General features: G+C 40.3%; 1 protein-coding gene across 1 annotated transcript; it reads right to left on the minus strand.

The window, feature by feature from the left end:
- On the minus strand, positions 1-26,943 carry Rad21 (RAD21 cohesin complex component). The gene is made up of 14 exons (NM_001025701.1): positions 26,770-26,943; positions 18,254-18,428; positions 14,271-14,400; positions 12,721-12,820; positions 10,521-10,627; positions 9,736-9,942; positions 9,069-9,194; positions 8,604-8,726; positions 6,806-7,029; positions 5,387-5,558; positions 4,857-5,005; positions 3,852-4,001; positions 2,289-2,372; positions 1-1,636 (listed from the first exon to the last, which is right to left on the minus strand). Exons 2-14 carry the CDS (start codon positions 18,395-18,397, stop codon positions 1,445-1,447), a joined length of 1,908 nt encoding a protein of 635 aa, NP_001020872.1. The 5' UTR covers positions 18,398-18,428; positions 26,770-26,943; the 3' UTR covers positions 1-1,444.
- Between the last annotated feature and the right edge of the window lie 377 nt (positions 26,944-27,320).

Consider the following 27,320-nt stretch of genomic DNA (forward strand, 5'->3'; position numbering starts at 1 on the left):
TACAGCTTGAAACACAACTTTTATTAGAAAAGTTATACATAACATAGCATTGACTATTTTCAAGAACAATATTAAACCCAATAAGCGACAAAAACTGGACTAACAAAATGTGTAACAAGAAACTAATGGCCTTTCTATAATCAACATTCAATTATCTACAGTGTCTTTTTACAAAGGGGATCCATGGTTTCCAGGCACGTCTTACTGAAAAGAAACCGCAAGAGCATCTATACACTTACCATTCTCGAGAAGCTCAATCATTAAAATAGTAATTACGAGTTCACAAATTTAAAATATTTCACATAATTTTAAATTACTGGGTATACATGGAAGTCTTAGTTTTAAAACTGATTTCCCCCCCATAAAAGTGCCAACACTTAAGCTAGAACTTTCAACATAATTTTGTCCTACAAAGTGAACACGTTTTGATATTTATATAGTCACATAATTTCTGGTACTATCTGGTCTGTTAATAATAAAGCCTTTATTAGGATGTTTTTTTCCATTTAAATTATAGGAAACTGATACAGGATTACAGTTGCAAAGTTATTAAAATAGTTTCAAACACAGGAGTGTGCAGCATTGGAAGCTCAGTACTAACATTTATAATAAATATCAGAGAAGCCATTAGTTTTTACAGCACTGTTTGCTTAAAGGAAGTCAATCTGGGGTAGTTTCTCATTGGTTTGCCCTTCAGCAGGCAGGGGAATTTCTATTTTCATGATCTCATTACTCAAGCAAACATCCAGACACCTTTGAGAAAGCGATCTGCAGCCCTTGAGGAGTCCCGCCACTGCAGAAGTCTGTCATTCTGAGCTGCACTAGCGTCAGAGTTCCTAAGAGTCACGGAATGATTTCAGAACATAATAGTCGAAGAGGATCAGTCAGCACAAACTCACAAGTTCTTGCTCATTATGAACTGACTTACTTTAAAACATGATCAAGAAGACAAGCACGATGCCTCACATACTATCCCCAGGTACAGTGGTTAACCAGACTGTTGGTTTCACTGATGGGAAGACATTTTTCTCTTCCTGTCAAGGGACTCAAACCACAGTTCTTAAAGTGTCAGGCATTTTCCTAGGCAGGTTTTTCTTTTAAACAAAGTAATGGAAAACTAACATAAAAATGGGGACTTTTGACTGTTACTCCATATTCTTACATGCACCAATATTGCACACATCTGCTCTGAACTGTTAAAAGTCTTCTGGGTTCTTGGGGGTACTGTCTTCTCCAGGAATACAAACCCAACCCAAATAAGCAGTTTCCCTTAAAAGATGGTCGACAAAATTAGAAACACTGGGGGAAAAAAATGAAGAAAGAAAAGGCAAAGATTTTGTACAAACAAAAATCTAAAAACTTCCTTAAAGGGTTCTGGTGCCCTACACATGGGGCAATTTGTACGTCCTAGTGAGTTAACACTAGCTCTAAAGCGTCTAGCTCCTCAGATGATGTGGAACCTTGGTCCAGGTGTTGCAATGATGTCACTGTACGGCTCTTCCTGTGTGAGCTCGATGGCTTGCTGCTTTTTAAGAACCAAAAAGCTGTAGAACTTTGCTGCTGCCTGCTTTCGGTTTGTGTTTCGACATAGCTCAAGCAAACTGATCGACTCTGCTCCAGTTTTAGCAAGAGCTCGCTGAAATAAAACACAACAAAGTGAACTTAAGGAACTCACACAATAAACTAGTACTTGGATGATGCAATTTTGGCACTCCCAAAGCAAGCTCCCTTTGGCTGGAGCCAAGACCGGACATTCATGTAGTTATGCAAGGGGTTACCGTGCTCATCAAGAGGTAAAGGGCCACAGCACATTAGCTAAAGGCATAAAAAGTCCAGGCAGTAAGTGAAGTTGCTACACTATAGATGAGATAATAAAACCAAAACCAAACCAGCCCTGGCAACACCACAAACCCTAAGTATCAACCATTCCTTCATTTGAAGAAATGAAAGGAAATTGCCAGAATGTCATGGGTGCTCAAGCCTCATCTGTATTTGGAATCCTGAGCCGAGCTTATTGACATCTGGCACTCAATGACTTAGCACATTACCGTTGCTAATCAAACAGAAGACAGAAATGCACATACACAGGTGCGCTCTGAATCAGTGCACCACAGGTCTGCTTTTTAGGATAATCATGGCTAGCTATATGCCCTAGCTTAACATTTCATGTATGTAATTAAGATACTTCAAAGCAATGTAGTCCTGGAGAAATTCCCTCAAAGGCATGCTCCACGGTTCTACCAAGACTTGCTTTCTAGCAAAGAATTCTTTGTAGACTGCTGGCATACCTGAAGACCATGAAGCATCTGCTGAGTCCTTTTGTTCCATCTCCTTTCCTCTTGATCCTGATCACCCCCTGAAGCATCTTCATCCTGAAAAAAAAAATGGCCACTAGAATTGAAAAATCTGCCTGCTGAAATGACTACTTCCCCATATACAGAAAACCTTTAACAGTTGGACGCGTTTGGACTCGTTGACAGAAAACTGTGATCTTGCCTTTTCAAAATCATTTGCCATCGGCTATGAACTTTGATCACAAAGGATAGTTCTTGTGAGCAAACACTTGTACATAATGTCTCTGTAATGCTCTACAAGTCATAGAACATGGATTGTTGCAGGTCACCTAGTTAAGAACCTTGTGCTAGGACTCAAATCACAAAGTACGTTTCTTTCAATTATACATAGCTGTAAATAAAACACAGCCAGGACTCAAATCACATAAAGTACAATGTTTCCTTCAATTATATATATCTGTAAATAAAACACAGCAAAACACTAGGATGGGCAACCCTGGACGATGACAATCTAGTTACTGGGAAAGGTTAATTAATGTTGGATGATAACTTTGTAGTATGATATTCTGGGTCATCTCTGACCAGTACCAAAGAGCCTGCATTTTATGTGAATAACTCAGATTGTTTCTATATTAAATGATGTACACTGTTAATTATTAATGTATGCTTTATTTTACCCTAACCGTCCAAATGGCTTTTTGAATCCTAAGTGGTATGGGCCAGGAGCTGCCACGTTGCCCAGGAACACTGGGTTTTAGACAGCACGCTCTAAGAAGAGCTAGTGATCGGCAGCTTTACCTAGAACAGCAGTGTTTTAATACTGATTCACAATAAATCTGAGATAATAGCATAATCCAACCGTTTGACACTAAATTTTAGTTTAAAACACTGTACCATCACACAAAAGGAAAGGATCTACTTCTGTCACTGGTATGAAGGCAACTAGAAACAAATGGCTGTTAGTAAAACCACTGTAGGCAATATATAAACAGGTTTGGGAAAGATCTTAACAATTCATTTAGTTATCTGGAAAAAGTTTCAAAGGCAAAGGTTTAAATAGATACATACATGATAAAAATATCAGATGAAGAGTTAAGTTATACTACACCTCAAGAAGGATCCAGAAATCAGCAAGATAAAAACTTTGGAAAGGATCTTAACATAGCCCAGGGAGAAAAGGGAAGCATGTCTAAAACATTTTCCATTCTGTAAAAAGGAACAGTGCTCCAAGCTCCACTCCCACAAGCCAGGTCTCACTCTGGTTTAATTAAAACAAAGCCAAAACCCGGCACAAATGGAGTATGTCTGGCTATTTGATTTCCAGGCCACAGGCAGGTTAGACCAGAGGCTGGCTTTAATAGCAATAAGAATCGACTACCGACCACAAGATGATAAAATGCAGCTATAAGCAATTTAGAAGTCTAGCAACAATCTGTAAGGGCAGCCCTTGCCTTTCCTCTGAGGAAAACTTGGAATTATAACAGCACAAAATCTGATGTCTCACTACACTAAGAATTTATTCTAATTTTTATTCTTTTAAACCTTTTAGTTTCTTACCTCCTCCTCTTCTTCCTCCTCCTTCTCCTTCTCTTTCTCCTTCTCCTTTTCTGGTAGAAGCTCTAACTCCGGTATCAGCTGACAGATATTGGGAGGTTCTTCTGGGGGAAGTTCTACTGGTGGTATTTCCATTTGCTCTACCTGCTGAGGCTTAAACAATAAAAGAACAAAAATCAAGATGCGGGTTTTAATGGCACCTTCTCTAAAATGCAGGGTCACGCCAACTACTTTAAAGCTACAATAACTTACTATCCCATGTTCCTTCAGAAAGACCTCTGAAGCAAGCACCAAGAAACATGGAAAAGGACACTGTTTCCTGAGTCTGTATCATTTCATTTTGAATTTAAGGTAAACATTTGAGAGCATTAAAGAGACTGCCGGAAGAGCAGCGTGAAAGAACTCTCACTGACAAGTCCTTTCCAGCACAGGGCACTGAGAAACTTCTCTAGGTCAGCAATAAGCTGTCCTGTCGGTAGTTTTGATGAGGACCTAAACAGGAGCCTAGTGTCACCAGAGTCCTGCTTTCCCTTCAAAGGAATTTATTCCACAGACTTAAAACAGGAGTCCTAAACCAGATACCACGGCTAGTTTTTCTCTTCTAGCAGGACTTCATGGTATCCAAAGTCTGTCGTCGTCAGTTATGGCTTCATTGGTTTTCAGCTCTCTACATACCAATCATTTAATGACTTGCCCAGTACTTGAGAGATGTAAGAATTCTCATGTAATTCTAGTTCAGAACCACTCACTTCAGTGATTAAGGTTACTCATTCTGGACCACTCTGAAGCAAGACCATTCACAAAGAGCCAACAAGTCTCTGCTGAGTGCATTAACATCCTTTCCCACATATGACAAAGACTGTGCTCCTAATTCTGCTGTCACTCTTGTAGATCCACTTCTTGTTATCCTCTGCCTAAACCAAGAGACTCCTAAGTCAGACTCCTTAAATGCCTCTTGCAACTAACTGCATGGCCATCTCTCCTACCTGTGTTTTTCTTTATACTTACAGGAATCGCAGGCTCCGGGTCTACTTGCCCGGCTTTTCGCTTAACTCCCTGAGGGGGTGGTGGAGGCATGGCCGACTCTTCTATGTTTGTTCTGCTGGCCTCCATCACTGAGTCCTGAAGGCGGCTTGGCTCTTCTATAATGGGCTCATCTGCAGTTATCACAAGAAAACAATTTAGTTTTCAACAGTATTTTGGAACAATCTACTTTTAAAATTGGTATATTAAGATTCAGATATAGTTACTTTCCCTAATGAAGACAGGCAGTGAAGCCCAAAGATGATTCAGCTGGGGAGGAGTATTAAAAGTGGCTTACAATCCTGTGAGATACCCTTTCACCATCAATTCAGTCAGCTGAGCCCTGCAGCTTTCTGAACTCGAGTTTCCAATCCAGCAAGGTGAGGAGACTCATGCATCTCCGTGCCACCCAACCAAGCACACCCCCTCACCCTAGAGCACTGTGGCTGTGACAGCACAAAGGTGACGTTTAAGACATTTTCAACTTCATCCAGGAACCCCCCAGCAGAACTAACCAATGACGTCACGCTGCGCCTGCTGCTGCTGTGGCTGCGGCTGCTGCTCCTCTCGGGGGACCTCTGGGTTCTCGAACTCTTTGAGGAACTCATCCAGATTATCTGCCTCTCCCCCTTTCCTTCTTTTCCTAAGGTCTTCTGGTACAAGTGGAGTAAGGCAGCGTGTAAAGAGCTATAAAAACATAAGCACAGCATCAACTATAAAGCCATGGATCGGAAGACTCATTAGCATCTGTACTGTTCTCACTGAAGAACATTTTAATATAGTTTAATATAGTTCATAATCAGGAAGCAGCATACACACACTTTAGCATTTTTATTTCACATTCTCACATTTGTTTTGAAAAACAAGTATTCAAATTATAAATGTAGCCATTTCAGAAAGTGGAGAACAATGATATTAAGCTTTAAGGTTTCTAATTTATTTTCCTGCAGTTATTTTCATTGATAAAATGAACATACAACCTGTTCCAGTACTCAATGCTTGCACCTGTCTTCACACGGTTTAATGACTATCTCACACAACACCACAACCTATTCTTACTTATTATTAACAAGCATGTAAAATATGTGATTATTTCACAGACGAAGAACACCTCATAGTTTAAATTATAAACAGCTATGTTGGCAGAAGTGGTTTTTTCCTCAAATTTTAAACTTTTGCTTAGAAAAAAAAATGAATCTACTGAAACAAAGACTAATTTTAGATTTTTATTACCCTATATTCATATGAACAGGGTATTTTATGACATTTTAATACAGGTACATGAGCTAGCCCGTCTCATTCAAGCATAGTAAGTTTAGTGGTGCATACATGAGCATGCACGAGGGGTTATCTATACAAATACAGGCATGTGACCTGTGGTTTTGCCACTCATAAAATATATCCTTCCAAAGCATAAACATTTTTACCAGCATCCTTCGAAACTGTTTGCAGGGTTTCCATTAAAGAGCAGCCACCATAACCTTGCTGCCTTGGAGTATTACAGAGAACCCCGGCTGTTCCTCTGCACATTTGAGCTCACCAATCTCACAGCACCATCCCCAGCAGCAGGCATCCTGCACAGTTAGTTTACAGTAGTCTGCAACTCCAATGTGCCCGGGGCTGTGCAGGGGCACTTGTGTAGAGCCAGGATTCCACTGCAGGAGCAGCAGAGCTAACTGCAGAGTGAAGCACGGCGTTCTGAAGCCATGTACATTAAGAGTGGATAGCTGGGTGCTACTCTCCACAGCGACAGTCGACACCAGGGAAATCACATCCTGTCAGTGTCCGTGTCCGAGCACAGCGCACTCAGCAAGCTGTGATGTAAAGTGGAAAGAAGAACCACGTATCTAAAACAAAAACTGTCCAAGCCAAGGTTTTAGATGTCACTGTTTCTAGAAGACAAAACACATAATTAACCCTGGCAGCTGCACTACCTTCAGTAGTCGGTTATTCCACAATGGCTGCGCTGGTAAGGAGAAGAGCTTCTCCACCCCTCCCGTCTCTTTCCACATCATCAGCTTCTTGGTGGGCGGGGCCAGGTCCAGAGTTGTAACAATATCAGAGTAATCACTGAGTTGGGCTCTAATTGTCTTACTATCCAATTCCTTGACACTGTCAACAATCAGCTTCCTCTTCCTCTTGGCTTTTGTTTCTTTGACTAGAATAAAAGAATATAAGATCATTTTTGTGAGAGGCCAGCCTAGAACACCCTCCTCATCTTGGGCTGGGGCTATCCTCTACCTTTCTAGACAAAAAGCATAGGAGCAAGCCCTCATAAAGACAGTATGTCTAAACCGGAAAATTTCAAGCATTTTTTACAACAGAGATGTAATTTGCTGACTGCATAAATCCACACTTTATTATAAAATAGGTAAAATAATTCAAGGGTCAATCTCTTGAAGTCCACAGAGCTTTATTCTGTAAGCAGTACACACGTCACACCTGTCACTCAATTCTGACATTCTTTGAAAGTGTGCATATTTAACTTTTAATTAAATCTTTGCTTTTTGAGAATATAATTACACCGTTTCCCCTTCACCCTTCCCATTGCATGTGGGTGTGCGAGCACGCAAGTCCTCATAAATATAACCTATTCAGTCTACATGATGTTACTTGTATGTATAACCTATTCAGTCTACATGATGTTACTTGTATGCATGCAAGTTTTCAGGCCTGACCACCTGTTAGTGATGAGCCAATTCTGACTTTCTTTTGAGAGAGGCAGGGTACTGCATATGTGGACCAGTTTAGCCACAAAGTCCGAGATCCACCTGCTTCTGCCTCCCAGGTGTCAGCATGCCTGGCTAGTTCTAACACTTTAAACTCTGACTATGAAAAAGAACTAACTTTTAGCAAAACAAACCCAAAAAAAATTATTTTGTTTGAAATAGGCCAAATATATAGGAGCCCAGTGTCTAAAGTAGTCTAAGTTGCCTAGAAAGGATTCCGCTGTATGGCATTTACTGTGGTAGTTATAACTCATAAATGATAACTACACAGAGCTGCTTGATCAAGGGGAAGAAGCCCAGAGTCAATCAGGGTCTGGAAACACATCCTGGCATACCTTAGCTGTTTGCTTCTCATTCATATCACTTTACAAAGACACCTGCATCTGCAGAGACTTCTGGGATTGATTCAATCTCACTCTCATACATTAACCCATTTCATAAAAAAGCATTCACGAGTTTTATAACATAAAAAGATGGATCTCTCTCTGTAACTGTCCTTCTGTTACAGTGCCTTCCCTTCTCCCAGTGAGCTATCATTCTTACTGACTAGAATCCTCTCACAAAAAACTGTCATGTTCTTCCTAAAAATACATTAAAAAAAAGGGGGGGGGGGAGTATGTATGTGTATGTAGCACATGTGTAGGCCAGAGCACAACTTAGGGGCATTGCTTCTCCTTTGCCACCATGTGGGACACTGGGATTGAAGGAGCTCAGATCCTCAGGCCTGCTGAGAAACACCTTTACCCACTAAGTCATCTCGCTGACCCGAGACTACTGTTGTTAGTTTTATGAGGACTCCCAAAGACTAAAATACAGTTACAGAAAGCCAGTCCTGTAATTTTACACCTTGCAGCTCCCTGTATAGCTCTTCTACCAGACATCAAATTATAATGGACAGAGTGATGACTGTGATAGAGTATGAGCAAGAAGCTTATCTTCAACAGCAGAGAAAGAAAACACCTAGGACCTTATGTTCTACACACTGTGAACTCCATTTGCTCACCAGTTATATCAATGGGCTCCAATGCAAAAGCTTCTTCCTCATTTGGGACGAGTGTTGTCTGATCAGTCATGGTTGGCATTGGTTCAACAGGATCCACAGAGTCAGGACTATCAGGCCCACCCACTGTAAAAGCAACATGGTTATAACAGGCTTTAGGTATAGCACGCAGACTCTACAAATGGAAAAAGAAACTCCTTTCAGCAAGTGGAACAAACCTCATGGGTTTGAAGGAAACTACTGATGTATTTGCGAGGCAGTCCCTGAAGAGTTCAACTCCAATGTACAAGTGAGGGGAATAGCACTGAGTAACACCAAAAACCAAGAACTGGCAATCAATCCTAACCAAGCCAGTCAAGGGTGCTTACTACTACCAGGAAGTAGTTCTGTGTCACCACTTGCTTTGTGATGTGTCTCTTTCATTGCTACACCACCAACCCCAAGAATCCTAGAACATAACATGCTTACACGAGCCATTGTCATCCTCATCCATATCATCGTGTGCAGGCTGCTCTGGCAACATGACCCCCGTCTCAGACAAGGCAGGGGGGTCGTCAAAGATGCCACCGTCATTATTACTTATAAGTTTGTCGTCTGAAATAGAAATTGAAGTTAAAATTTGAAAAAGAAATGCTATAATTACATTAACTAATCTAGGGAAAAACGGCATTAGGTTTAAGGGAATTAAATTTAAATCCATATTCAATTTGTTTCTCTTAAAGTAGTTTATAAAAGCGAAAACACTTAGTATCTAAAAAAAAAATTCTACCAACACTTTTAAGTTCATACTTTCACAAAAAATATCTATGTGTGGTAACACATGCCTTTAATCCCAGCACTCAGGAAATAGAGGCAAGTGGACCTCTGTGAGTTTGAGGCCAGTTTTTTTTACAAAGTGAATCCCTGTCTTGACCCTCTACCCCCAAATCTACTTATTAGATGTTAAACAAATGCAGCAGCTTGAACATCTAGTGAAATTCAGACCTCTGATCAAAGCATGTATACAAAGGTAAACACTTTCGGTTAGTTTTCTAGAGAGCTTTCGTGAGACAGCTGATCCCCATTCGTACACTGCATGCTTAGCACTCAGACTTGGGGACTGTTCTGAAACAGGAGAACAAGCACGACTACCTACCCAATATACCACCATCATTGCCTTCTCCAAAGTTATCATCTTTGTACTGGTCCTCATACTCTAAATGGTTAATCTTTTCATTCAGGTTGCTGGTGCTCTGCTCAGGCTCTAGGAGGAGGTTGGAAGCACTGGTGCTCACTAACATGTCGTCATCCTCGAAAGCACTGCCTTCTCTCATGATTTCACGGTCATCCATTCCAAAGTCACCTAAACACATTAAGTACGTCATTAGCTGTGAAAAGTCAAAAATGCTACTGTTATAATAGTTGATGTTTTATTACAATTATGATGCCATATTGCTTCCTGAAACCTTATTTGGTGGCAAATATTCAAGTATCTGACGTAAACTTTGTACCTCTGGGGAATGCCTAACAAAAGTCAGATTGCATAAGGTAAACTAAGCATGCACAATTAACACTCTGACTACAACTGATAAAGTGGGACTGTGCAAGACTGAATGTGTACTTGACCACTTAGGTTTTGAACAGTGTTATAGTAGTACAAGCAACTGTTCTAAAACGGCTACTTCACAGTAGCATTACTATAGTGCTTGGAGTTTCCACACAACTTCAAATAACAGGTTCTCTCACTGCACAGCCAACAGCAGGAGTAAGAACCCCAACTCTGGTACAGCAACTGTAAAGATGTCTGACACATAAGCGCACAAACTAGACACAGTTTTTCTGTCCTCAGGTGGGAAAATGTTAACCCTAGTAACCTTTTTAATTCCCGGCAATGTAACAACATAATTAAAACATAACTAATGACTAGCAATTTGCTTTTACCGAAGTCATTTTCCTGTAGGATACTGATGTTCCCAACTTCTTCTCTCATGGTTATCTCTTCTACTCTGCTCTGGTTCAAGCTGAACTGCTGGGCGACGTCAATGTCACTTTAAACAAAATTGAAACACATCAAGTTTCACAAAGTATGCCAATTTCTTCTAGATACCCCTTTGAGAAGTTTAATACTTTATTAAATATTAATATTAAAAAATCAACATAGCCCAAACTTAATTTATATTTAGAAATTTAATAAATTCCATTAATGACAGGAAAGAAAATATCATACATTAAAACCACTACCTAAGGTAATTTGGTAAAGACTTACAGATTATGAATTAGATGAAACTTACAGGATCTGTATGAATTCTAACTTTCCCTAGTGTTTCTGAAACTTGTTCATCTATTAACAAATGACCTCTCTTATAATTTGAAAGTAGACAACATTAAACATTGATGAGAACACCACTGGCAAATGCATAAGCAAATGATCAATAGATGGAAAGAGATGCAGAGCTAGACTTCTAAAGACTGATAGTTACTGGACAGAGCAACTAAATGCATTCTGCAGACTTCATGTAGCCCTCAACCAAAAAGAAGAAAGCTAAAATGTAGGAGTCAACTGGGACATTTAAATACTAACTGGATATATTAAGAATCACTGGTATTTCTTGTGAAGACGGTGGTGGTGCACACCTTTACTCCCAGCACTCAGGAGGCAGAGGCAGGTTGAGTTTGAGGCCAGTCTGGTCTACATAGTGAGTTCTAGGATAGCCTGAGCTAACTAGTGAGGCTTGAAAAAACCCAATACAAAAATACCAAACCAAACAAAGCAGAGTATTATGGGTGTCTAAAAATTCCTTGTCTCTAAAGATGCAAGCTTTACAGATAAAAACATCACCCACGGTTAGTATAAAGTGGGAAGGGGAGTTTAAATAGCCGATATTAGATGACTGTAAAGGCTACAGTTATTGACAGGAAATTCGTAATGCTATTTTTTTGAGGGGTGGGGAAGCTGGTGGCTAGCACCAAGCCACAACTAACAAAATATAGAAATTGGGAAACAAACCAAAAACCCACTAGGAGTCACAGATCTTCTCAAAAAGCAAGAAAATTTGTTGTGAAATACATAGACAATTCAGTGTGGAGGTCTGGTATGGCAACACAGTCCAAGAATGAAGTAGTGTGAGACTTCTGAGAAAAAATCCAAGTAAATGAGAGCCTTGTTTTGACCTTAGTTTCTCCAAAACACAGAATTATTCTTGGAATGTGTTTCTGTGCTCCTCTCAGGTGTAGCAGATAGGAGTTTACTTCAGCTGTTGTTATTCATGTGACTCTATGGAAAAGCCTGCTCTTGTGATTGGACACCTTATTCAGGTGACTTTTTCTGTGGTGGAGACACAGTTTCTCTGTGTAACAGCCCTGGCTGTCCTTGAACTCAGAGATCTGCCTGCCTCTGCATCCCCAGTGCTGGGATTAAAGACTTACATTACCACACTCTGCCAGGTGAGTATAAATTGTTGCTCTGAATAAAGTCGGCTATTTCATGAAACTTTAGTCTGCTTCATTTTGAGATGCAACTCTCCCAGGCGCACACTGACGACTAGAGTGGTAAATAGGCTGACTGCCAACTGCGCTCCCCAACACTCAGTAGGTATAGCCACATCTACCAGCACATCATGGCAGTTAGATGTTAATGCCGGGAGAAGGAAGGAGGAACAACAGTCCTCTGCCAAAACAATCATCTCCATTTAACTTTTTTCTCTTAAATGTTTGTTTTAAACAATGACACTTTTGTATTCTTTACAGAATAATGTAAGTCATCATATATGTATTTTTAAAAATTACAGCTTTCAGTAGTTTGCTAAGACAACAGTACATAACTGTAATACCTCTGAAAAAAAATCTTGAAACAAGACCCAAGTTTAATGATAGCACCACATAAAGAATGTATCAAGACAAAGTCTTCAGCTACGTTAGCCTTGCCTAAGTCTCTCAGTATTCTCAAATTATAGCTGTGTTAGAAGTTGATAGCCACAAGATTTTCTCAGAGAGGAAAAAAAAATTTCCTAAACTGTACATCTTATAATTAACATATTCATAAATCAAGACTGGTGCCTTAGTATCAAACACTAAACAATGTACAAGATGAGGGCTTAGGAAGGAGGAAGGAAGTGATAAGAAAGGAGAGACGCAGACATACTCTAAGTCTGGCAGTGGCTGGTCAAAATCGTGAAATTCCTCAGGTAAAGTAATGGCATTATAAGCCGCTTCCCGATTTTCCTCAGGTAGATCGACAACACCTGGAACAGAGAGACGAGGCTTGAAGGCCTGAGTAGATTACATGTGGTCAGAGGTAGCCCATGCAGCGTCCAGACGGAAGCACATCTTTTGTCTGCTGTCATGTTAGCATGAGCCACAGCCCCTGTTCTACACGTCCAGGCACTGAATGTGCCGTAAGCTAAGTTTCTAAAACAGCATGCCAACAACACTGTTAGTCTTCTACTTTTTACCATGAACTTATCAGGGGTAGTATCAATGGTTACAAAAAGTACAATAAATATAATAATTGTGCTTTCTTTGTGAGCAGTGTGGAAGCCAGAGGTCTAGGTCAGGGGACTTTTCCCAACTGCTCTAGACCTTTCTTGACACAGGGTCTCATTACATTTGAAACTCAACAATTAAGCTGGTTGGGCTGTAAAAGAAGTCTAAGGGACTGTTTCTTCTTCCTTAGCACTGGAATTACAAATGCCACACCGAGCCTGGCTTTTGTTGTTGTCTTCTTATAAGGTGGGTGCAGGACTCATGCCCTTTGTGTTTATAGAAAAAAGTAATAACTAAGTTATTACTTAGGACAGGAGTTGGTTATCTTAGGAATAGTACCACAAAATTTTAGCTATGTTCAAAATTTTCCATGATTAAAGTATTTAAAAATAACATGACAAGTATTAAGGACAAAAAAAATTACTGTCTATTTAGCATAGTATAGACACAATAAATTTTTTATTAGAAAAAATAGGTAGTTTACTGTCATGTATTAAAATAGAAGTATTAGAATATAGCCTCACCACAAGCTGTTATATAAAAGCACACCTTATACATCCAAAGTTGTTATTATTGTTGTTGTTGAGACAGGATCCTCTCCCTCAACATATATCTCACAGATTCTGCAAGGCTAGCTGGTCAGAGAGCCCCTGGCATGAGCCCATCTCTTCCTCCCTTCAGTAAGGATTAGAGGCAGGGCCCACCATTTTTCCATGGGCACTGGAGACTAACCTCAGGCTCTCCTTGTTTGCCTCCAAGCACCTTGGCCACTCAGCTAACCCCACCCCATATTCTGATCACTTAAAACAGCAACATTTCATCAGTGCTAAAATTGTTGAGTGTGAGTTCAGATGAATACTCCAAATACTACTTACTTTGGTTGGTAGAATCCAAATCTAGAACCAAATCTTACCCCAAGCAAAACAATTACAATGACTTGACAATGAAATGTCTCAGGATTAAAGTACATTAAGACTGTTCAGGAAAAAAATAGCCAGAACCCCCTTCAGTCGCATTTTCTGAGCCACCTTTTATAATTCATCACAGAACCACAGTTTTCAGCATTTTTGCTCTGATGACTCAGCTGTAAGTCTGAGAATGGAAATAGTTACCTATGAAGGGCTCCTTACACTGCTATGAAAATAAAACACACCTATGTAGAACAGGCAATCAGCAGTTTCCACCGTGGTAGAAAGCAAGGCACAGTACCTGGCCGAAAAGCCATCTTTATTTTAATAAATGCTTCATTACAGTCCGCGAGGAGGTATTTGGCTTTCCTGTGATAGATGCGGACTACGCCCAGGAGGAGGTGTCCTGACGTCCGCAGCGCCATCTTCACCTGTGAGACATTAAATCCACTGTCTTTAAATGTTCGAGGCAAGTGTACTTTAAAGTGAATATCCTGTGCTATTCATAAGGACCTTTCGCTTTTTTGTATTTTCTGGGTGATTTAAAGTTGGTTAATAAATATTGCACCTTACCATTTACTGTGAGTTCCACTAACACAGACTGAACAACACTAACTCATAAATTCACTTAGACATAAAGGTAACTATGAGGCAGGAGGCAAACCTTCCTGTGGACTTTACCATCAGCACACCAAGGATTATAATTTTGTTTCAGAAGCAAACACTCCTGGCCTTAAAAAAGAGATGATTTCAGGCCTGTCTGTTAAAATTTGTCACGAACCAGGTGTACTCAACACGCTTCAGTCAACTCCGAAAGAGGGGTGGGGTTTGCCAGTGAATTTCTGAGAAAGACTTTCAAAATAAGAGAATGTCTTTGTCCTTCTCCCTTTCCTGCTGTGTGGAGACAGGGCATGATGGTGTGTGAAAAAGGACAGAGTCACTGAGCAGAATGCTAAGGCTTTGGCCATCTCTGACTACTGAGCCAATCAGAGCTGTCTTGGAATGTCCCTTTAACACTTTTCCCTTGTTAGGCCAACGTTCATTACTTTCTACTACATCAGAAGACACAGTAATGATCTAAACAAACAAAGCATTAATGACCGAAACAGAAATATTCAAAACTTTCCTGGATACAAGAAAAAATAATGCAAAGAATAAAAAATATGAACTCAAGAGTTCCCCAGACAGCTCTTCAAATCATACCCATTAACTTAAGCTTCCCAAATTCTATGGTAAAAACATGCTTGTTAAAAGATATGTTTGAAATTATGTTCATTGTATGTGTACACTGCATTTGTGTAGGACCCCATCTGCAATCTTGTCTCTGCATTTGTGGTTATCTTATGTGATTTAAAGCAAAAATAAATTTGCTACTATAAATTTTTAGACAGTGCCTCTTCAGTGTCTACAATTAGTAAATAATTGTGTTTGTGTTAATTTGGTTTAGAGCGGGTAAAATGAAGTAAGACAAGCTTTCAAGCAGAGGGATGTAAATACAGTAGATAGGACACAGGCTGTATGCTAAAACAAAGGGTTCCTGGTCTAATGGGAGGACTTGGGAAAGTTCACAGAAGCTCCCAGTTAAGGGAGAACAATCCTAACCTCAACACGAAAGGCTCCTCAGTGTCAGGTCAGTCTCACACTGTATTGCAATACAAGCTGATAAAGACCCCCAAAGAAATGATTTCAAAATGTTAAGTGAGTACTTTGTGCTGTCCAACAGTTATCGTTAATGTCAAACTGTCTATATCTGTTACCACACTCTCACCTCTCAGACTTTCTGTAGTGTACACAGTACTCATACATACTGTAACAAGTATCCTTAAAGCCAAAGTAGTTTTGTATTTATGGATATTAAATAAAAGAATACAATCTCTCCAGTTCCTTCTTTAGTACATTTATAACTGATAAATTATACAGCAATATATGGTGACCCAAAGTCCACTTTTGGTTTTAAAGTGCCTGTAAGCACTTGAATTTAATGGACAGAGCCATATCCTCACCATCATGGTTAAGGGAGCACAACTCTACTGCCCTAAATCAAGCCTGCGGTCTCCCAGTCACACTCCTTCTAGCCCCAAGCCCTCATTTTTCACTACTTTTATAGCTGTGCCTTTCTAAGAGTGTTCTGCAGTCAGAACCCTGCAGCAGGAAGCCTTTCCAGAGCAGGGCAATGCACAGGCCAGGTTTTATCAACACATCCACTGAGGATCTCTTAAACACTTAGGATGTTGCACGGCAAATCTGAGTCAAGTTGCTATGAACATCTCTTTGTTTTTAAATATAGACGTATAAGTTTTCAACTACTTCTGGGTAAGTATCAAGAAAAAAAAAGACTTCTTTCGGGCTTACAATGCAAAGTAAAGGAAACATTCCCACTTCGGTTTCCCTGCAGCTCCACCTTCTCCCCAACGGTTAATACCCCCAGGGTTTTAGATTTTGGTTTTTCAACAGACATGTGATGTCATTTGGTTGTTGGAATTTTTTTATTTATTTTGTCACACAATGTGGAAACACCTTTAAATATATTTACTTGTTCTCTGCATATTTTCTTAATCAACATCTGACTAAAATGTTTGGCATATTTTCTACAAATAGGGTTTGTCTGAGTCTTAATAGGTTATTTTCTAGTTTTATACTTCACATTTTAGGTCTATGACCCTGAGTTAACTTATTTTTGCAAGAAATAAGGTATGTCTCCAGATTTGTTGTCGTACATGCTGATATTATTTGTTCTAGCACTATTTATTATAAAAAAGACCACCCTTTAAGAAAAACATTAATTTTTAACTCTTAAGTCTAAATACACATGTACAATGTTTATGTATGTATATGTCTATAGGGTTAAAGAACAATACCAGGGGTCAGAATTTTCCCACCACCATGTCTTTTCCTAATTACATTTATTTAGTGGGTATATTTGTGTGTCTGCCAGGAGACAACTTGCTGGAATAGGTTATCTCCTTCTATCTCGTGGGTACAAGGGACTGAACTCACATAGTTAGGTCCCCCTTAAAGCAAATACCTTAATCTATTGAACCACTGTTGGGGCTCTCCATGTTTGTCTTTCTGTCTTTTTTTTTAAAGTACACAAGGGCTTTCTCCTAGTTTGCCACCGTGCTGTGAACTCCAGTATAGCTAGCCCATGAGCCTTTGTTCAGCAGGGAGGTGGTGGTGGTGTGGTGACGGTGGTGTTGGGGTGATGGTGGTGGTGGTGGTGTGGTGATGGTGGTGGTGGTGTTGGGCAGGAGTTTCCTCCTTTTTCAAATCCCCCCATGCCACAGGTTTAGAGCCACCTCATTCTGCTTTTAAATGAGTTCTAGGGCCCTGAAGTTAGGTCGTTAGGCTTGCACATCAAACGCTTACTCATTAAGTCATCTCTCTGGCCTGAGGACTACCTTTCTAAACTGTATCATTTGCTGCTGTATCTTTCTTTAATGGCTGTATTACACAGAAAAGAGTTAAGACTTCAAAAAGTTAGAAATAAGGTAAACTATCCTAAGAGAAGGCTTAGGATAGTCACATTCAACCCAAACAGTGACTTAGAATTCCAGACTTAAAGTTCTATATGACTTTATGAACGATTTCACCTCAGCTGAAGTATGCTTCAAATCCTCTAAGTTCTGCAGACAAAGGACTCTGGTGCTATGCAACAATTAAATGAGCTATAAACACAGTTTCTGAATGCAGTCAATTACAAGGCAATATAGTTTACTCTTATGTAGACGATACAACTAATACTGTGTATATTGTGAGCACCTACAACATTCTTGCAGGAAAGCAACTACTATGAAAGGGTTCTCTAGGTGATACGGTTATTGATACTGTTTGTCTGTCAGGTCTTCATGATACTAAAAACTTTAAATGAGAATTGTCCTAGGAAGGATATGGAGAAATACCTACAATCCCAGTAAGATCCACGAGCTATTTAAGTCTAAAACCAACCAAATGTCTACAGAACAAACAAAAAACCTCAATCCCCTACCCCTCACCTAAAAAAACAGATGTTTCCTCACAACATTTAAGAACAAGCCTCTGCTCATGTCCATTATCCTCCAGATCCTCTCTTCCTACAGCAATACCAGGGGGCGTTAGCCTAATGGATCTACAGTATTTTTCAGTCTATACATTATGATCATTATTATTTTGAATGATAAAAATGAAAATAAAGGAAAATTGGCGAATCTGCCTATAGGCTTCTCTTGCTTCTGATGCACAGGTACAGTTGTTTTACAAGTTCCGTCTCACACACAAGTATATAAAAATCGCCAGCACCAAACCTACCTTAGGTGAGATGATACTTTCCACACTGCTTTCTAAGTTACACTCAAACACATGGGCTTTGGTTAGCTTCTTGTCCCAATGGGCCGCCAGCCAAATTTTGGCCAGAGGCCCTCGTTTGCTGAGGACAAAATGTGCGTAGAACATTTTTCTTATTTGCTATGAAATAAAAAGAAACCTGAGGAGAGAAAAAAAATTATTAAGTTTCGTGTGAGAACTGAAATATTTATTAAGATGTAGAAAATATGGAAACACTAGTTTTTTACATTGAGTATGAGAATATAAACAGCCTGAAAGTACAGTAAGCATCTTACAAAATAATCCTATTTTAGTATGAGGGCAAGGCCCACCGCCAACATTAACACAGATAGGGAAAAGAGAAGGGTCAAACCCTTTTATGAATTGCTATTCTAAAGACTGTCGTAAAAAATCTCTTATTCTAAACCCAACCAAGTATTAAACCCTATTTCCAATCTAATTACTGATGGCAGACAATACTTCTGCTCATTGGCTAGTATCCACATGAAAAGAAATGTGTAAGCCTAGCAAGCATGAGGCCTTGGGCTTAATCCCTGGCATCACAAAAGAAAACAAAAACACCCCTTCCAAGAAAGGCGCTCAGTACAGGCAGCAGCACACCTGCTGAGGTGAGCAGGACGGTCAATCTGAGGTCAGGCTGAGCAAGTAGGTGAGGTGCAGGGACAGGAGGAACCCAGCACCTCTAACTCTTTAATTACCTTTGAAGACTTTGTTATTTAATTTCCCCCTTCAAGAAGATGTTAAGCCCACCTTTTTTGTCAAATGAATTTGTGCCCTTTTCTGAAATAACAGAGGCCCACTTTAAGAACTAGAAAGCAGATCTTTAACAGTCTATGAATAGTTTTGGCCTTTTAACTTTGGAAGGATTATAGATTCACGACCAGTTGACTCAGTAGTGCTATCCTGTAAACTAAGACAGAGCACATCGCTTCTCTACACCATCATGCCGGATGTGTACAAGTGTACTCAACACTGTAAATGAGACATCCAACTGTTTGCTCAGACAACTGACTCGCCCACTCCTGCCCCCTATGCCTAAGCCTTGGCAAACAAAACTGTATACATTTCATTTTGATATTTTTATATAAACATGTTGACAATAAAGTCACACAGAATGGGCTTTCTTTTGATTTAGCACAGTCAATCACCTTGCTATTTATCAACAGTGCATTCTCTTTATTGCTGAGGAAACTATGAGAGGAAAGAAACTACAATCTACTTGGCCACTCACCCACTGAAGAATATTCAGTTACTTGTTAAGTTTGGGCCACTGCTGATAAAGCTAATGTACATACAGTGTATACACTTACTGTGAGCCGACTTTACAGCGAAAGTTCTAAGTGTGGCTGCTAGGCAGTACATGAGATTACATATGGTTTCAAGGGTATTTTAACACAATGCGCAAAAACAGTGTGCTTTAAGAACCACAGGTAAGATTCTTCTAAAATTAATAGGGAGCAGCAGACAGAAAAGCTAAAACATCTTCAAAAATAAAGAGTAAAACAGAGAGAACAAGCCCATTCAGTTTTAAACCTCAGAGCTGTAAGTCCACTATGGTACTAGCAGAAAGATATTCATAGGGATCGCTGCAACTAAGCAGAAAGCTCACAGACACCCATGTATCTCCAATCTGGCTTTTCGCAGAGATGCAGAAACAAGACAGAGAGAATGATAAATCCTGCAACAAACTGGACTGGAGAGATTTAAGAGTCAACAGACCAAAAGAACAGAAACAAAATGCAAAACCAACAGAGCTAAATTCAAACCTCACAGGCTACACACAAATTATTTAAAAAACAACCAAATTACATTTATCTGAACCCTGGGTTGTGGCCACTGTGCAATCAGAACGCAACTTGCCTGCTCCCTGGATGAAAGGAACACTCCATTTGTACCACATTCAACAAAAGCTAAAGAGTAGACATCTGAAAAGTTTAAGTCTTAAACCATTCCATTTGGCCATTTTACGTTAAACTCAATTAACTGCATAGGAAACAAATTAAATCTGAATAAAAATCTCTCCACAAAATTAGGCCACAGTCTTAAATGTAAACTAGAGCACTTTTAGACAAAAGGTACCAATGTATGGGCTATGTAGCTCTTAGGAACAAAACCACACTGTCCGTAATGAACTCTTTAAACTGGTTTTCATTAAATTAAAACTGTTTGCTTTATAAAAGACTGCTGAGAACTCAAACTGAAAAAGCTAAAAGCCCCATTATTTACCTAGAACTTAATCTAGGATATGTTAGGAACTGTCAAGACCAGTAAGTAAAAAAAGAGGAAAATCCAATAAGAAAACAAGCAAAAAGGAAATTTCCCAGCAAAGACATCCCCATGAGAAATGAGAACATAAAAAGGTATCTAGTATCAGTAAGCCACGAAGAAAATGTACCCTTATCACAACGGTTTAAGTAAAAAAAAAAAAAAAAAGTAACTGTAATTTCCTTTTTCACATAAAAGGGAATAGTAAATTTTAAAGTGAAAATTTGATTATATTTTAACTAACAACATGCCTGTTCCTTCTATTGATGAAAAGAAACTTTGTTTTCAATGTATCATAGGCAGGAAAATTCATATATGCCAAAAACATTATTTGTGGTAAAGAAAAATGAAATTTTCAGGTAAATGTACAGAACTAGCAAAGATCATATTGCTAACTCAGAAAGACAAACTCTGAATGTTTTCTCTCATGTGTTTCCTAGATTTAATTGCTGAAATCAGTACAGTAACAAAGGAAAAAGGAGGCAATAGAGGGAAATAACCTGGTGTGATCTTAAGGGGAAGATGTAAAAAATGGGGAGGGGGGTTAATTAGAGAGGGAGCAGGGAAATAATAGAGAAGGATGTCTGAAAGTCTTAAAGAATCATTATCTACCTAAAATTACATATAATACATAAGTTGGTATAAAAACATACATACATACTCTACATAAAAATCTCCCATCTGGACTGATGATGCTTCTTCTAAGAGGCAAAGACTGCCTTAACCAAAACTCAACACAGGCATGAAGAGCCCTTCTCTTTTGAATAGTTGTCAGGGTTGTCCAAGAGACTCTACCAAATACTACGACTATTGCCACTGCCCGTGGCTGCCCTATATAAACAGTAAATGGTATTCCAAAAACACCATACACTTTGGAGGCCAGACCAGAGGACCCAAAGGGAAGCAACCAACAGTCCTACCTAGCTATGAGGCCTCAGAACTACAATGATGACCAGCATGGCGCAGTAACTCTAAGGGTACAGGAGTGGCATGCATATCTTGATGGCAACCACAGTTCTCTAGTTGGGCTCAAGATGTGTTCTCTCTAAGAGGGAAATCAAACCTGGAACTGGAAACCTAGCCAGTCCTTGGGGGCTAGTGAAGTCATGAATCTTGGAGGAGAACCTACAACGGTCATTTTACTAAACCAGCACAATTCTTAACTACAGTCTAAATAATTATCCTTAGACCCACAGATAAACACAGTTCTCAACCCTCATTAAAGAAACTCCTCTTTGTAACAAACCATTAACAAAAAGCCACAACTTTCAGAATCCAGATTAGTGGAATCCAGTATTAAATGACAAATCTACAACACAACTCCTACATCCAAGGCTCAGGGATCATTGAGGAAAAGTGGTGGGAAGATTTTAAGAGCCAGAGGAATATTAGGTTTACCACTAGTCTGTGTCTACTAGAAATGCCAGTGAAGCCACACCCATGAAGTCTCACCAAGCAGCCTGCCAAAACAGGATCCAAACAAGGGCAACACCAATAAACATGCAGACAGGGATGGGGATGGGGCAAGCTCATGAGTCCTCAACCCTAGACAAAGAACTAGAGGCAACTAAGGAATGCTGAGAGGAGAGTCTTTGCCAGGGAAGAGCACACCAAATGCTCAGCCCTGAAAACATACGTGTAAGTAACATACAGACTGAACAGGTTTTATTTTTATATTCAGGAACACACACACACACACAGACAAACACAGACACAGACACAGACACACACACACACACACACACTCTCAACAAAGAAAAATAGGCTATGAATTTGAAGAACATGGGGTATGAGGGAAGGTTTGGAGGGATGAAAAGAGAAAGGGAAAATGATATATTATCTTTGGAATAGGTATGATAGCAAGACAGAAACAGTCAAGTTTGCTTCAGCTCCCTCCTTTCCAACACTTAGTAACAAAGGATGCTGAAATTCTTATTTTTCTGAGCCTAATGTTCTAACTGCATCATTAATTTACAGTAGAAAGTGTTCTCAAGGGAAAACAAGAAACCAAGCTTCATCAGCTCTTTATTATACTGTAACCTTTCTCTCAAATACCAGGTTGAAACTAATGAATATTATAATAGAAAATAATAGGTTAATGCTCTGTGGTGTATGAAACAGTACTTCATAAGTTATGTTTGCCACTTAATATTTTATAGAATATTTACCATATCGTGGAGAAACTTACATTTGCAATTCAGAGATTTCGAGCATTAAAGTTTGTTACAGAAAAACCTCAACTATTTCTAGTGTATAAGCAAACCTAGCGAATTTATGGGAATTCAATATGGTAATGTGTTCTTAAAAGTCACTCCAAACACTCTGTTCTAAATAAGAGAAAAACTTGCTACAATAACGTTGGCCACAAGACAGTTACTAAATATATGCTTATTAATAAGAAAATAGGATATACTAACTGCTCTCAATTAAAAAAAGTAAAAAATTCTAGAGAGTCCAGAAATGAAAACTACTAGTATGTTTCAACAGGTGTCAGTAGTTTATGGTACTACTTCAGCTGCTGGGCAGAGAGGCCTGTGCCTAAAGCATTCCAGCTATGCAGAGGCAGATTCCTAAATAGATTTTGGCAGGTGGTGGGAGATAACAAGTAAAGCAGAGGGGCACTAAAATTAATCTGGGAAACAATTAGTAACAGGAGAGCATTCTACCAAGGGAAGTCAGACAGAGCAACTCCAGTAAGTCACTCAGTTACAGCCTGTATCTGAATAAAGAAAAAAACATAAGCATCATTTCCCCCCTTCCCTCAATAAATCTAAACTTTAAAATATGGCTACTTAATCTGTAGAGATTTTGGAGATTCTAAATTCTGTTGATCACTTGCAAAAGACCTTTGCATTTGAAGTCAAAGCAGAGCTTGTCATGATTTTAAACCGTTTTCTAGTTTTCTAAAGCAGCAAGCAACTCAATTGATGATGCTATTTAGAACATCCTCACTGACGCAAGACTAAAGCAGTCTCTTTTTACAGCAAAGAAGGAAAGTCAAAGTGAAGCTCATGTTTCTGCTCCAAGGTCTGTTTTTACCAGCATTTCACTTACCTACTAGGAAAGTTACTGAATAAACTAGTCCACCCTCTTTCAAGAGCAATTTGGCAAGGTCTTAGGAAAATTTCACACATTCATGCTTTCTGGACAGAAACTATGCTTTCACTAATCAATATTAAAGATATACTGGAATGTGTGGAAAAAGAGACAGGGAAAATGAACTAAGTATGTATGGAATGTTTTGCCCAATTTCCTAAGGACTAAATACTAGCCCATTTTACATAAGAATAAAGAATATACATGATAACTGTATTCCCTAAGTGCTTGATGGAAGTGTAGCTTTTGTTGCTTTGACGGTGGTGGAGTCTTTGTACTTAATGGATGTGGTCTATGAGCATACAGTTGCCCCTTCAAAGGTAAAAGGTATATATTCTTAGATTAAGCCAACAGCAGTAAGAACTAGTTTTTAAATGTGTGTCAGTAGTGAACATGTACGCCTTTCATCCTTTTCATTATTCCCTAAACAATATGGTATATCAGGAAATTTGAGCATGTCCATATATTTATTCTTTCTTGGTATGGGAGGGGGCTGTAATCCCTGGGGCAGTGTCCCCTGGAGCAAATTTCTTATAGACACCAAAGCACAATGGCCATCTCAAATTTTCCACAAACACACGTACATTTCAGAGCTATTACTGCAGGCTTGGTTCTAGACCGTTTCTACTGAGTCAAAGGAGGCTTTCGCTTGTCAGTATGTATAAAGTTATTGTTTTAGGACAATAATTGTATAACAGCTTTGTATCTTAAGAAAACTCGGTGCACACTGTAAGTAGTATTTTACCAGCCAAATGACCCGATCCTGATCTGAATGTTGGAAAAAAATGGCATCTATCTCTAGATTGGCTGGGTCAAGGGTTGTTACAAACCTCCCACTGGTTTAACAGACAAAAATTGCCATAGTAAATATGAAAGGCAACAAAAGAGGTATGATTAACATTTTTAATCTGTGGCTGGTTTAGTTCCCCTATGGGACGCTAAGGATATGTAGGGTCATCTGTATACAGTTAGGAGAGTTTGCATAACTACAAAGTATCTATGGCACTTAAGAATCTGGTGACAACAGTTCCATCTGGAAAGTGACTCTTCACTTTTATACTATTTTGCATTTATGTGAATACTTAAAAAACAAAAATTAGGCACACCAATCCAAAATTGGAACTACCACACTAGAAGTCAAGGCATAATCACAATTTGTAGTAGCTATCCAGTTAGCAAAATGCTCAACTATGATCTGTATGTGTTTTTATAATAGGAAACCTAAAGGTTAGGTTGCTAACTATGGAAAACATCAATACCTAAGTCAAATTAAAACAGAGCTGTCTATTAGTGGCCTGGGAGGTTACAGAGGAAGGGGTGTGTGTGTGTGAGTGTGCTCTGTGTGTCTAGTCTGTCTTGCATATGGCTGCTCAACTCTCTTTGATTCTAGTACTGACAGAGTGCGTTTTCTTTCAAATTTAACTCCTTTACTTCGTTATTTGTAATAAGAAGTCATTTCATGCCTGAAGTTTAGCCTGGACTTGGTGTCTGTAATCCTAGGATTCCTGAGTCTGAGGCAGGAGGATGTTCAAAGCTAGCCTGGGGTACATAATCAGATTTCCTCACCTCTCCTAACAACAGGAACAAAACATAACCCTGATTTTCAGCTATATCAACTACAAAGCAAACAGTATTCATTAGGGATAATGACAATTAAATGAACAGCACATGTAATCCCAAGTATTTCAAACAGTAGTCTCAAAATACAACTTGCCCAGTTAGTATGATCACACCTTTAAGATAGAATGAAAAACAAAATATATTTCTCAAGAATTAGTTTCCCCAACTACCCAAGTATACGATAGTTCTAAGAATCTGCATGCTTTGCTAAGTCTGAAAAGAAATTCCAACTTACTTCTGCATAATACAAAAAGCACCAAGTCCACTCCTTAAACACCTCTGTAATTTTGGTTATACAAATTCTAAAATAATTCAAACACTGGACAAGGACACACACCCTCATCAACACCTTCTCAAAGAAAGCTGCTTTCAACCGTAAAGGTATTTACAACTCAGGAAAGCTACTTCAGTCTGTTCCAAAACTCTGCAGCCTTTCAGTTCACTGACACTTGATTTTTAAGAGGATTTTGCACCCTTGTGGGAGGAGGGAGGGGGACGACAACAATGTTTTTCCCTATACAGTTTAACGAGAGCAAATATTAACTTTCTTTTGTAAAGAGAAGCCACTTCCATAAACCCTTCAAACACCAACGCGTTTTGGAACGCTGAAGACGGCTTAACAAATCAGAGAGCACGAAGAAAACGTCCACAGTCTTTCCCTCTTAAATTTGAAGGCCGCTTGGTCTAGTTGAACACCTCGACAGTGTCACCTTACACTATCCTGGCAGAGCATTCTCAAAGCCTTCCTCTGCTACGAAAAAGGCACCCAGCCTCGGAACCTCTCTACAGCACTCGATCCTTAACCATTAAAAAAAAAGTTTTGAAAAGTTAAGGGGAATACCAGTTACACTCATGTTCTTTCTTGGAAGCAATGTTACTCTGTCGTGTTTTAGAATAGCCTGATCAAATTCTGAGATTCCCAACATACAAAAAATATATAGAGAGAAGTTGGGTTGAGGGAGACAGCAGTACAGGCTGACGAGTTCCCGGGCCCTGCGGCCAGCACACGCCTGGCGCGACCCGGACCCCGGACCCCACACCGGGTGCACCACGACCGCCGGCCCAGGAGCCTCCCTGCCGGCTCCCGCCCAGAGTCCCGCGTCTTTGCAGACAGCCATTTTCCCCCGAGGGGGCGGCCAGGTCCGAGAGCGGGCTCGTTCAAACCTCCCTCCTCTCCCTGTGTCCCCACTGTCCGACCTCCAAGTAGCGGAGGGGCTTTTGTGGGCCGTGGAATGCAGCGGAACCATTAGTAACTCAGCAGGCGCGGAACACGGCCCGGCCAGCGAGGACCCCAGGCGAGGGCGGACCCGGGACGCAGGGGCCCGGGCGCGCGGGGTAGCTGGGCGCTGCCCGGGAGCTGGCAGCACGCGGGGGGCGCGGTGCCGGCCGCCTCTCACCGCAAGTCCGGGCCGCGGAGCCCGCGCCCCTAAAGCAGCACGGCGGGGAAGAGCACGGGGGAGGGAGCCAGAGCCTGAGAAGGGGTCGGCCGGGTCGCTTACCTGTATCTCTGCGGGGAGCTGGGAGGGGTGGGTGGCCCGGGGAGGGGGGAAAGGGTCGGGGGAGGGGGCGGGGAAAGGGGGAGCCCTTGTGCGGTGTAGCCTCGGAGTTGCTCCCGCCACCGCCACGGCCGCCGCCTCCTTTCCGATTCACTCAAACAAACAAGATGGCTGCCGTTACGGCGCGGCTCTTCCGGCCGCCCAAATCCTTGGTTCAAATCGGCAGGATGTTTACGGTCAAAAAGGTACTTGTGCGCCTGCGCAACCCGCCGGAGCCACAGAAGGGGCGGCGCAGGCGCGCTGACCACTTCCTTGTCTTTGGACCAGCCGCCTGCTGGCAATGGAGCAGGCGCAAAGGTTCGTCGAAGAGGTTTTTCGAGCGTCAGAGTTGGCAAATAGAGCGCATGCGCAGTGCATTGTAAATACTTTGGTTAAACCTGAATTCGAGTTAAAGCAGATCATGGCCAATTTTCTGTGCGCCTGGCAAATTTTAATGACCTTGTAGAGCGACGAAGGAAACAAAAGTCTTTAGCTGCAGGAAAAGTAAGGACTAA

This window comes from Rattus norvegicus, chromosome 7 (genome assembly GCF_036323735.1).
Source record: "Rattus norvegicus strain BN/NHsdMcwi chromosome 7, GRCr8, whole genome shotgun sequence".
Lineage (NCBI taxonomy): Eukaryota > Metazoa > Chordata > Mammalia > Rodentia > Muridae > Rattus > Rattus norvegicus.

Coding starts and splice junctions, on each gene's coding strand:
- Rad21 (NM_001025701.1), bottom strand. CDS start 18,397: ATGTTCTACGCACATTTTGTCCTCAGCAAACGAGGGCCTCTGGCCAAA. Junction 14,401..18,253: donor AAAGTATCATCTCACCTAAG/GTAGGTTTGGTG, acceptor AATGTCTCACAG/GTGAAGATGGCGCTGCGGAC. Junction 9,943..10,520: donor CCTACAGGAAAATGACTTCG/GTAAAAGCAAAT, acceptor TAATGTGTTTAG/GTGACTTTGGAATGGATGAC.